Genomic DNA, 13,456 nt, shown 5'->3' with positions numbered 1-13,456 from the left:
AAGTGATCACAGTGGTTAGCTAGCTTTTGCAGCATGGCGCATCATCAGGCATCTCCCTTTAAGCATACATTTAATTCCTTGGTAGTCAGTATGATAAAAGTTAAACACATAACTAGAATTCTGGATGACGCTTGAATCAGGTGTCACTTTAAAAAAAAAGTGTCCCGTTCCAACAGAACAGGATTTTAAAATTTTCCAAAGCAGTATTAAATTACGGAAGTTGACTTAGGTCTTTCTCAATCTTGCAGTTTAATTGTTGTGATGTAATTCAACTGTCAGTATAACAGTGTCAGTATAAATATGAGCACTACTAGATCTAACCTTTTTCTTTTAAATTAAGCCTGAGATAACAAATGATTAAATACTTTATCTGAACTCTGAAAACAAAAATGCTTATTTAATCTTACTCAATTTCAGAAAGAAACCTGTGGTGATATTATCTTTAGGAATGTCATTTTATCTATCAACAAATACAAGGTCTGCAGAAAGGATATTCAAGGAGAAAACATCAGACATACAGAACTCTTCAGCCACAGGTGTCCAACACTTCTACTTGTTTGTGGCATCTGTCACACACCATGTCAAGTACACTTACACTGAAGAAGAAACTGGCTGTAGAGGAGAAAGTTGCTTAACCTCACAGACATCTCCCCTTCCAAGTTATTGATTGATCTATAAACACCAGCAACATTATGGAAACACTTATGTTAACATCCTTACCAGAGATGTCATTGTTGCTACAGCTTGCTTTCCAAGGATGACAATACACATGGAAATGCCTGAAGCCGTTGGGAACTCAAGAAAATCTGCCATTCACAAACTGGGAGTCATACATTAATTTCTGCAAGAACAGAGTTAAATTACAGAATGCTATCATCTATAATTTACTCATCTACAAAGATACTGCTTTAATAATAAACAGTGACATCCAAACTGGCAGAGAAATAAAACTAGAACACCCGAAGTTAATTAGGGGAATTCATTAACAGAAATTAAAAAGGACTTAACCTAACCATTAAAAATACAAGAGTCAGAAACGTCATATAATCACTGCTTATTCCTTGCTGAATTACTGAAAATCACTTTTCAAAGGTAGTAACTCTTCTATAAATAAGTTTGCAAGTCCATACCATCCTTACTACAAGAGGAAAGACTCATGCTAACAAGTCTGAGGAAAGGAGAAAAGAGAAACAAACCTTACAGCAATAGTTTTTTTGGAAGTAGTTGAAAGTGGGACAGAAAAAATGCCTTTTTTTCAGCAAGTTGTAAGAAAAGTCTGGATATCTGCATATCAATCACATTAACTTATTCATGCTATCATTTGAAATATGATGTGGTGCACCTGTGTTGCAAAACACAGACTTACTGTACTAAGTTAAGAGATGGACTTTAGCATCTCATTATTCAAAGACTATCTTTTAGCATCATTAAGTATGCCAGAGTAATGAAAGAAGTCCTAAATTAGATACGAGTTTTATATGTAAGCATTCTTTAATCGGTATATTGTTTGATTTTTGTTTTTAGTGGAGTAAAACTGGAAAGGATTTTATTACTTCTTTTGCAATGCAATTTTTCAAACGCAGAATCCTTATCCCCAAATTGCCACAGTTCCCTCTGTTTGTCTTGTTAAAAGCTTTGAATATTCAGAACACAGCAAGTGGCCACAGGATTCTGAACAGTTGATGCAGGAGCAGCTGACAGAACATACTACAAGACAATCTGATTCACAGGGGTTTGGTTTTTTTCCTTAGCTCTTTCTCTCAGATACCAGACTCAGAAAAGCAATTGTACGTGTGCTTAAATTCCTTAGTCTTCAAGGGAAGTCCAGTTTATTTCATGTTGAGCTCTTTCCTGAACAGAAATCTATCTTTTACTTAAAATAGGTAATAGCCTGTTAGTCATTGAGTACTGTTAAACATTTTGATTTATAGTTAAGTAGTATTATGCACACAATATATAGTAACATCATTGAGGTAACTGTATGCATGAACAAACTGACGTGGAGTTACAAACATAAGTATTTTTTAATGCAAAATTTCTTTTCTTTCTCCAATACTTCCTCTAATTAATTTGAAAACATATGTAAACCTTTGATACAGTATTACTTTCTTCAATGGTAAAGAATTCTGGGCAATCTGTTGTACTTGGGACGTTGAAACTGGGATGCCAGGACATGCTGAAGTCATGTGGTATGACTCCAGGATGGCAAACGTAAGACATGAGTTAATATACAGAGAAAATAAAAATACTTACAGCTTTGGATACCCTTTTCTTGCAACACATAGAGCCTATGAACTCTTAGCACAGAGATTCCGAGATATGGTTTGAGGTGACTTAAAATTTGAAAAAGCCTACTTCTGTAGGTACTGGCAGAAAGCTTGCAGCTACTTGGCTTTTTCATCAGTGCTTAATAATAGAATTATTGTTGATATTAAAAAAGACTGAAAACAGGGAAGTTATACATAAGTACTACTTGGTAATCTAGTTCTAAAAAAAAAAAACCCCAAAGAACTCAAAACCCAACAACCAACAACAGAAACAACAAACCAAAATCAAACAAACCAGACAAATTTTAAACATGATCAAATGCAGTGGTTTAACAGAAAACATTTTTCAACAGACTGACTTCTGGCAATGGCTAAAGTATCAACGTATCAAATAACAGGAGTTCTTGGTGGAATGCTGTGGCAGAAAAAGATTGATGCAATTTTTTGACATACAAAAAATCCAAGAGTAGTGGGCAGAATTACAAAGACTTATTTCAACACATGGCCTTGTTGAAACCACAAATACTACAGGAAGTACTGGAGTTTGTATTCTTACAAGGATGTTGTGAATGGGGAGATACATAAAAGAGCTACAAAAGTGACTTGAGGACTGAAGTATCTTAGTGAAATACACAAGTGAATCAATTTATCTAATCAGAAAAGATGATGGTGACTTGATTACCTGCACTTTGTGGGAAGAAAATACTGCTTAATAAATGCTCTTCACTCACATGGAGGAAGGCAGGAAAAAAAGCAATTTTCAAATTGTCTTTCCCCCCCCCCCCCCCAATACATTCAGGCCAATTAACTATTAGAACTAATTACCAGAAAGTAGCAGAGCCTCTGTGACATTTTTGAAATGTGCATGGTATTTTTTTTTTTTTCAAACACAAACTCCTGAGCTCAATATGAGGTATGACCTCTCTAACAGGTACAGAAGATTAAGTTAACGATCCCTCTAGTTTGAAGGCTACAAAGATAGTCATAATGCTGAAGTTTCACAAACAGTGCTACCTACCAGTGAAAAAGGTTTGCTGCCGGCATTAGCTGCTTAAAATATATTGTTCCCTTGGCGTGCTAAGTATATCAGTTCTGTAATGTATGACATTCCCAGCCACCAGCCAAGAACCTAAGTAGTTAACACAGGAATAATACTAACATCATCTTAACAACAAACACAGGCTTAAGCATTGTTAAGTCTTCCTAAAATGGCTGCCTTAAACTTTAATTGAATCAAGACACTAGACAGATAAGAGACTACCTGATTATGCCTTTACCAAATTTATCTTTTGCTGATCAGTAAGACCAACTACTTTTGCCAGCAGAACCAACCTCAGGGAATGCAGTCATTTCTGGGAAGTCTGCTAAAAACCCCTTCCCAATATCAGTACCCTTCACTGACATGGCCATTAGTTTCCTGGAATGCATCTCATTTGAATAACTTTACTTGCATGCAAATGAGAGAGATCTCTAAATTAATTCCCTCATCTTGAGCCTCTTGCTGCAGCAGTAGCAATTCTTTTCAGTATTGCCCTTTCTGACAGAAACAAAGAAAAAAAAAAGCAAAAGTCCAAAGGCCAGCTACATTAACAACTAACTTGTATACATCTATCATGTGGAACTGCGCTGCCTCAGGCCAACAAACAAATTTAACTAGGTGAGAAAGCCTCCCACAGAAGTACCACCTTCCACATTATTTCAGACTTGCCAGATGCGAAAAGGTAGAAAAAAAAAGAAGTGGGTTGCTTGCTTCTTCTGTTTCTCTAACTTGACGACTTCTCAGCACAGGAGTGGAGCATCCAGACTGGACTCTTCCTCTTAACTAAAACTCTGTCTCATAGCATACCCCTTAGAAGGTGGGATAAAGCACAGTTCGGTCTTACTCCTTTTGTCTATATAAGGGGTTTCACCAACACTGGTGAAACAACCGCGACAGTAACAACAGGATATTATCAGATGAATACTGCACTGCAGTTCAAAAATATGAAGAAAATATTAGTGAGATGGACAAGAACAAAAATACTTGAGTATGAAGTTAAAAATAAAAAAATACCCTAAGAACACTTTTCTTGGAATTCTCTTTATCTAGTCTTCCAGGTGCCCTCAACTACTGCCTATTCTTGAACTCCTACGTGCACAGTCTTCTTATTTTCCACAGTCTCAGTCAGGAATTTGCTCTGCCACAAGTCTAAGAAACAGCAAATACCACGTTACAACTCTACATAAAAATATGGATTTAATATTAAACCAGTTCAGAGAGAAACCATAATCCAGCACACTTTTTTGCACAAATAAAATAATTTTCTATGTTATATTCTATTATCATAGCTTAGAGTATTCAAGAAGAAACATTGCTGGAGGAAAAAAACCAAAGTTTATCATTTAGAAGGAATAAGGTTACATTTTTAGCATTCATATTTTAATGCAAGACACAGTATTTCATATTGTTTCACCTGCTTAAAATAAGAAGCAAAACCTCCACAATTTAACTTCATCTTACGAAATCAAAACCCAAAACAAATGGAAACTAAGCTGCTGCTTCCTAGTAAATTAAAGAACACGTAATTAAAGTTTTCTGGATTCTCCTTTCATACAGAACACCCTTTTAGACATGATGGTGCACCTCTCAGGTGACTACTCCTGAAGAATTATTATCTATTTATTGAGAAATACAAATAAATTAATTTTGATCTCTGATTTAAGAGCTTTAAGTTATGAGGATAGTGATTTTACGACCAGAATTTGATGGATAGTAACTAGCATGTAGCTTGAATGTTACATGTTTTTAACGCCCTTGTCAAAAGTATAATGTCTATTGCTGAAAGAAAGCAATGCACTAACATGTAACTCAATACAAAAATAATGTGATAAACAGAAGAAATTCTCTGCTTTATTTCCTCCCTCGAGTGTCTAATTACTGTTACTCAGTTCAGTCAACAAAAGGCTGACATGATCACACCACCATAGTGACATTCAGTTCCTCCAAAACAGTCAAGGGAGGTTTTAAAAATTAGACACCCAAGTCTAAATTATTATTCTAACAATACCGGATAAATTTAATTGTTATTATTCTCTTGAATGACAAGGCAGTCTTAGATTTTTCTTCTCATTACTACATGTTCATCCATTACATGAAGAAAACAAGGCTGAAAGAGCATCGTTATTCCTCCGACCTCTGGGAAATGTGTAAGAGAATTACACAAGGAAGCCAAGACACTTCACAAAACTTTAAATCTCAATGCAATTAGTCATTTACATGTGTATCCCGAGTTGACTGCATAATGTTAAGGGCATAACTGATCACAGTTTGACACAACAGATAAAAGTATTTGAAAGATTATCTGAAGTGCTAAAAACAACATACAGAGACAGATGGAGAAAGACATGCTAAACTATTCACACAGACCTGTTTTCCTGCCTTTTTAGTTTTGTTATTTTTTCCTTGGTCAGAAGCTAGTCTGGACAAGATTAATTTCATTCTGACAGTATCAACCATAATATAACTACTAGTTCCAAGAAAAATAATAATGGAAAACCCAAACATTTTAGAGCTGACAAACTATTTTAATTTATAATTGTAATTAACTTCAACATTTAAATAACTTCTCAAAAACAGCTGATGTTTAAATTCATGTTCTACTGACTGAATATTTCATTCTTCCACAGATGAACTGAATGCAATGAAATCTCAGCCATGGCGTATCTACTCCTCTTGATCATCTTATTAATTCAGATAAACATGGATTTGATTTTCTTTATGTATCTAAAAGACACAGCAAATCACACTGATCTGTAAGTTACAACTGAAAAATGTTAATCCCAAGATACGGTCATCTTATTTTTATGAGACCGGTTTCATAATAAAATTATTTTCTGAGTCAGGTTGCTGTTTGAATTTCCACAGAATTTATTTCCCTTACTTCTAGGTCCAAAGGCTAGAAAGGTAGCCCTTTGTTACTCAGCATATATACACAACATGTTCCATTTTTTAGGAAACACAGCAGAAGATAGCCTGGTGCCTTTTAAAATATATCATATAGATAGTATTAGGAGTAAAACGATGCAAACACTAGATCTGCATTTTCACCTTAGGGAGCTGGGTCTTTGGGAATATTGAAACACTTCTAAACAAAACAAGTTTTATACATATTGGTTCATACATACAGACATGCATACTCCCTTTTTTTAATTCAGTGTCAAAGGCTCTCATTGGAGCTTTCCTTCATCCTTTCAAAAAGACATCTAAATGAGGATATACTACTAAACCTAGGTGAGCAAACTAAGCAATTCATGGTGTGATTGTCTAAACCGTTCCTTTTCTATTTTGAGGACTGCCTGAAATCACAGCCTTCATCCTGCAATAATTTCATGTATATGCTTAAATTAAATACTATAAAAGACATACACATCAGTAAAGTTAACATGTCCCTCAGCCTTGCAGGGTTAACACGGATCTCTAATTCTGTAATCTGTATTTAGATGGAAGAAATAATATGGGCCTTAAGCTACAGCAAGAAAGATCTAGCATTAAAGGGTAGTGAAAGACTAGAGCAACTGAAAAAAAAAAAGAATGTAAGAAAAATCTCCCTACAGGGAGGTTTTCAAGAACAAATTAGGCAAATACCAGGCAAGAACACCATCTATAGTCAAACCTACCTTGCAAAGAGAACACAGATTAGAAACCACCAAAGATCACTTAAAACCTAATTTTTCTTGATTCCATGATAAACTGTAAACTCAAGTAGCAAACCAATCAAAAACTAAATGTACCAAAACTTCAGATGCATTTGTTAACGGTTAAAAAAAAGTGGCTGAAGTCCAAAACCTACTTTTCTTGAACACTGAGACTGGGATCAGCTAAAGGAGATCACTATCCAACAGTCAATACTGCCACTAAGCAGCTTACTGCTATCACGATTGAGCATGTTTGTTGTGAAATACTAGAGGAAAAGATTAAATCTAAAAAATGAGCAAGTGAAGCCACTGTTCAATAATCTATCCATTTAAAACCAGACAAATATGTATATGACCCTAAAAAGGGACAATATAATGCAATTCTAAATTCTATTCTGCTTTATTCTTATGCAATACATCAACATGGCCCATCCCTTGCCGTGATTGAGAGACGTGATTGAGAGACGGGACACAGCTTGATGCAAGCCAATGTCATTTTAATTAGCCTAACAGCATGATTATATACACACAAGCAGTCGTTACATCTTATTCTGATTGGTCCAAAAACTTGCTTATTCTATAACTGTGTGGCAACTCGCGCAAAGATCTCACACTAGCTGTTTAGCAATTCAGCAACAGTTAAAGACAACGTCTGCAGTTCTTGCACCACATCCTTGAGCAAGCTGACAAACCCCCTGCCTTATTCCTTGTATAGTCTCAACTTGATACTTAGTCCCTGTTTCTATACCCTTCGGTAATTTCTCACGTCCCTTATCACCAGGGCTTGTGACCCACATGCTCGAGCACATTCCTTTCAACTAACTGATTGTTACTTGTGGTCCTGCTTCCCAGGCCCCCTCCTGCAATCCCTGATGGTGTTCAAGGCTGGATGGGGCTTTGAGCAAGCTGGTCTTGTGGAAGGTGTCCCTGCCCATGGCAGGGGGGTTGGAACCAGATGATTTTTAAGGTCCCTTCCAACCCAAACCATTCTACGATTCTACGAACATCTAGTACGCACTACATATTTATTATTAAAAGATTTTAAAGAGCGGTTGAGTAAATTTGCCACAGAAGTTCTGGGCTGATAACTTAATATCTCAGTTGTAGCGTTTAAAGGCCTGCATTCTAATGTTTTATTTGGAAGTCACTCAAGTACAAGTATAAAAGTGAAAGTTATAGGCCTATTTACCTACAAAGTATTATAAGACTTCATTTAATCTTGTTAGCAAAATACAGAAGAAGCGAAGCATCTCTCTAATATCTGAAATGAGACTGCATCAAAGAATCAACAGAGATTATATGGCACTGAGGGAAAGAAAGTGTGCTTCAATATCAGAATAAGAAGCTTGAATCTGACATGCTGGGAAACAGAAACCCAGTGAACTGCCCAGAGAGAACTGTGTAACTAAACAAATTTAAGGATAGTCTAGAAACATTCTGGATTCTGAAAATGAATCCTAATTAACAAAGAAAAAAGCACAACCTGGAAGTTGTGCATTACAACACCTTCCTACCCATAATCCCCATCGTATCAAGATCTACTGTTATGTTACTCTGATAAAGTTCTTCCTCAACATAAAAAAAAGTCTTTGAACCATTTCACTCCCAGAAAGAGCATTCTTGATGTGCCACCACTCATGCTGGTCATCACTTTAGTCTCTTGGGCTACTTTTAATAGTTTTACTTGTATCCAGCTTCTGAATGGAGTTCACAACAGGGTGCAGACCTAATTTCCAAGCCAAAAAAATCCACCCCTGTGGGTACCGTTTTCAAAAGGCAAAGTGCATTTGCCTTTCTGTGTCTGCACGTTGTATCTCAGGTTTTCCTTACATCTAGGCAGCCCCTGGGCTGAAACAGATAGAGCAGTTTAATAAGCATTGCTTGTCAAGCATTTGACTTCAGCTGGTTCACCTGGATATTTTCTTTGCTGTAGACTGTCCCTAACAACAAAAGACAGCGATAGACAGTCTGGAAAAACATATACGCACAGGAACATAACAATTGAAAAAAACTTAATTAGTCTTATCTGAGGACTTTTTCGAAGACAATCAATTTCATTCTAGCAACGTCATTCAAAACCCCATGTTTTTAATGGAGGCCAATTTAGAGGCCACTTCTTCACATATCTGTGTTGCTTCTCTTGTATCCTTTGATAACACTAAATATTGGTTCTGAAGTTGCCTGGTGACAGTTTCTTGTCAATGCTAAAGGATTACCCTCCATCAACTCCAGTCAGGTGAACATCTGTTCTAACTGGGAGAGATAAATTTAAAGAGTCATTAAGTCTTTGCCCAATTCCTCAGAACATCAGGAGTAAGACTTACTAAAACAGCTTTACCTGACATTTACTCTTAAAAATAACTGGGAACAGGCATCATATACATGTGGCACTTGAATGGGAGGCGTGGAAGACTTTCTCCTCAGTTACACTTTATGTAACTTCAGTAAGATCAGTGGCACTCTATGGCTATAACCAGATGTTGAGTCTGGTCTTCAAATTCTAACAATGGAAAGGAACCCATAGAGATGTACAGCCTTACTCTGCTTATGCTGCAGAACAGTGACACCCACTGGCAGCAATAGTTTAAATAATTAATTGTTGCAGTTTGGATCTACTTAACTACAGGAGCCAAGAAGCTTCTCTTGAGAAAAATTCGTCCTAGTAACAACCATCCAAACTTACCTGTTGAGTCACCGCTACCACCTGAGTTTTCAGAAACTGAACTCCTAATAGCATCTGGAGTAACTACAGTGTAACCCTCTGGAGGAAGATTCACTGTGTACTTTCTCCTTGAAGACGTAACTGTATTGTCACCACCTACAAAACAGAAAAAACAAGGTGTCTGGCTATTGATCTCAGCATAGATTTTCCTCAAACCTTTTCCCAACTATTGCAATGATAATAAGCAGTCTCAAAAATCCTTAGAGGAAAAGGAAGTTAGAGGAAGTCAGGTGTGGAACACTGACATTATCATATAACAAACACAATTTTACTGAATTCCACAGCAGCTGTAAATAAACAAATACTCCACAGGTTAATGCCTTCCACCAGAAACACCTTTTTTCCTTGTGTCAGACACTCTCCTGTCCTAACTTCAGAAGAAGCTTCAACTTACAGTAATATTTTAAGAGGCAATCAACACATTTTTCCCCATTCAGCATGAGCAGATACTATTACTTTAAGAACTGTTTTATAAAAGATGGATGGATGGATGGAGAGATACAAGCTGATAACAAAGTGATAGAAGCAACAGAAAAAAGAAACACAGAACTTTGGTTTGTCCATCTGCAGACCTTTTAAACATTGCCTATGCTGTTATGAAGGGGACAAAGATAAAGGGAGTTTGAAAGGCACACTTGACTAAGCCTCAGCAGTGCCTGCCCAAGAGGGCTCATCTCCTCATCCTTCCTCTGCTTCTTTCTTCAGTGTGTGGGGGGAAAAAGTGCCAAGGGTCAGCTTTCCAACTGTTTCATTGTATAAGAAACTACTTCTGATGATGAGAGCAGACTGTTTTTGTAGGATCCCTTGTATCTTTAAAAGGTATTTAAAAATACATGCAAGAGTGGCAGCATAAACTTTCCAGTTGTTCACCAGACAAGAAGTAGCTCTGTAGAAATGACAGAGAAGCCTCTCTGCTTGTTACATGAAACCAGTCCAAATAGCAGACTGATTTTTTTTTTTGCTCAGTAGTGACAACAGTAGGTATCAACCACAAGGAGACAAAAGCCTTTCAAAGAGGGCCAGGATGTCAGGGCGTCTCCAAATGCTGCAATGTAATTTTAGACTGTTCAGTGTATTTTTTGGTCTTCCATTGTGGTTTTGTTTCTTGGGGTTTTTTGTAGGGTTTTTGTTTTTAAACAGCCAGCCAGCTGCGTAAGCCAGCAGACTCAGCACTAGCCCTCCCTTCTTGGCGTCAGTTTGGCCCTTTAAAACACAGACAGAAGTGTAAAATAATATATGGTACAAACATCGGCAAGCGGACACAATTAACCTCCTTACATCACAAACTTGCTACCAGATCCCAGACAATCTGAGTTTATTATCAAGCTACAGCTACGGTTGGACTAATACCTAAACATTTAAAGTATCTGTCTAATAGGAATAATTCTTGTTAGGGAGCTATGTTTCTAATATGTAATTTAACTATACATATTGTATGCAAATTTGTAATTTAACTATAGACTGATATTTCTCAGCATACTTCAAAGAGTTCGGCATGACTAATCATCTTAGGCATCTATGATAAAGTACATTTCAGAACATTCAAGGCACTTTTGAAAAGCTGCATCACAGTTGTTCGCATCATCAGGATGTAATAAATCATCAGGATGTAATAATTCTGTTTTGAGAACACGTTAGAAAGTTGTCAGTTTTTCAAGCCACAAAATTTCAAACTGGTATTGGTGATTCTTACTTTAAGGGAGAACAAAGGAAAGTCAGTCATACAGAAAGATGAAGAGCAATTATGTAATTTGGAAAAAGATCCACCAAAAATTAATTCGGAATAATTCTTCAGCAGATCCTTTCTATGAAGATGATGCCAAATCACCGAACTGGCAGTACTTGCATTGATTTCCACCCCCTCACCCAGGTTGATTAATGATGTAGTGCTAATTGGTGACAGCTTTAAATTATAAGGATGTACAAATGTTTCTTGAGATGCTCCCTTCTGAACAATTTCAAGTTTCCCCTTTTATCCCTTTACATTTAGGTTTTGTAAAACAAAGATGACCGTGAAAACATTAAACTCAATTTGCAGCAGTCCTGACAAACTCTTCAACCATAAAAGCAGTAGATATACTGTGATATTAACCTCCCAGACCAAAGAGTTACACATGACAGAATTTGAAGGACTATATAGAACACCTAATCTTACAAAGAACAACAGTAACAACTTTTACTATGTAAATGAGCAATGACTCAAAACAATTTAAGTTGACCTGTTTAAATGGGAGTTCCCAAGCCTGGCACCGTGCTTCCCCTTCACCTTTTCTGTTTAAGCAATAGCCCCCAGTGGTGGTTGTGGTGGCTGCATCTGGCCTAAGTTCGAATCTGGGAGACAGATGATAACACAACAGCTAAGGGCCATAGATCTGGCTCAGCAGCTGAGGGCTAGTTGCACATGTGCCAACCAAAATACGACCAATATGCAAATATGACTAGAAATCAATCACCTTACTCCCCAACGAGCAGACAGCCCAGGGCCCATTGCACCCTCCTGCATGGCTGTGAGCTGCATGCCAGGGGCTCCCCTTGAATACAGACACCCCTCAAGGTTACTCCTTGAGGCTGAGAGATTCCTTGCCACAACAGATTCCCGATAAGTGATGAATAGCATGCTAAGCTTTGAAATTGTAGCTAAGTGATGTAAAGGACTGACTGCAGAGATTGAAAGGATTGAAAATGTCAGGGAGCAAGTACAGAAGTAAAATCTTTAGATACTTGATCGATAATGGGCAGCACAGTGATTTCTCTAGAAACCTTAAGAAAAAAAAAATGAGAAAGCTGAAAATGCTGCACTCCAGGAGAAGGAGTTACAACAATTAATGGGAACTTTAGGATATTGGAGGAAGCATGTACCTGGATTTTCTATCATTTTATGTTACAAAAAGGCAAACTCTGGAAGTCAGAAGAACATAGAGAGGCAGTCAAATATCTAACTGAAGAATTAAAAATGTATCAGTCGCTGGGACCAGCACAGCCCCACAACACTATTACAGCCAAATGAGGTTTCGCCAAACGTGCTACTTACTACAACCTCTTCCAAACTGGCCCTGATGGGCCAAAAAGACCTTTATTGTTTAGCTCAACTACTTTTAAAGAAACAGAACAACGATACTCTGAATGGGAAAAAGGTACTTTTATCTTTAGTCCAAGCAGTTAAATGAGTTTAGAAAATACATCAGGGACAACCCGTGCAAACTAGAGGACCATTTCATTTACTAGAAGCAATCCTAGAAAAGATTTCCCCAGAAAAAGTTGCACAAAATCCCACTATCAGATAATGGTAAGCCTGCCTAACAGAATATACCACCCCCCCCTGACAGTACATCAACAGAAAACATGTGGTTTACAGATGCTTCAGCAGAAAGAGTAAATGGTAAATGGCAATATAAAGGCATTGCATTAGATACTATCACCAGTAAACAAGTAATAGAAGGTGATGGCAGTGTATGAGTAGGAGAAATAGGAGCAATTGTTTTGGTAGCACATAACAGAAGTCATAGACGTAGACTCTTACACTGTGTGGGCTGGTGCCACACAGTGGCTCTGTGAACGGGAAACCTTGAATTAGGAAGTAAATAGATTCCCAGCCTGGAGAACCAAAGATAGGCAATTACTACTAGATATAGCCAGAAAAACACTGTTCAAGGTGTGACAGGTAAAAGCTCATGCTAAGGATAATCAACCAGCCACAAAGTGGAATCAGAAAGTAGATGAGCTAACTAAAATCAGGAAAATCACCTTAAATCCTGAGTGGTATTGATTGGGAGAATGCTTACATTAAAACTTA

General features: G+C 37.2%; 1 protein-coding gene across 5 annotated transcripts in view; it reads right to left on the bottom strand.

Annotated features, from left to right (window-relative positions):
- ERICH1 (glutamate rich 1) overlaps window positions 1-13,456 on the bottom strand; it is a 103,572-nt gene that overhangs the window by 57,240 nt on the left and 32,876 nt on the right. For all 5 annotated transcript variants that reach the window (XR_008732812.1, XR_008732810.1, XR_008732813.1 and 2 more), the window contains one exon: window positions 9,625-9,759. Coding sequence is in view for 1 of the 5 variants with exons in the window: in XM_055714143.1 (XP_055570118.1) it covers window positions 9,625-9,759 (135 nt within the window). In the remaining 4 variants the exon portion in view is untranslated. The remainder of the gene's footprint in view (window positions 1-9,624; window positions 9,760-13,456) is intronic.

Source organism: Falco cherrug, chromosome 6 (assembly GCF_023634085.1).
Source record: "Falco cherrug isolate bFalChe1 chromosome 6, bFalChe1.pri, whole genome shotgun sequence".
Classification (NCBI taxonomy): Eukaryota; Metazoa; Chordata; class Aves; order Falconiformes; family Falconidae; genus Falco; species Falco cherrug.
The sequence above is the reverse complement of the archived record's forward strand: the minus strand, read 5'-3'. Positions and strand labels throughout refer to the sequence as shown.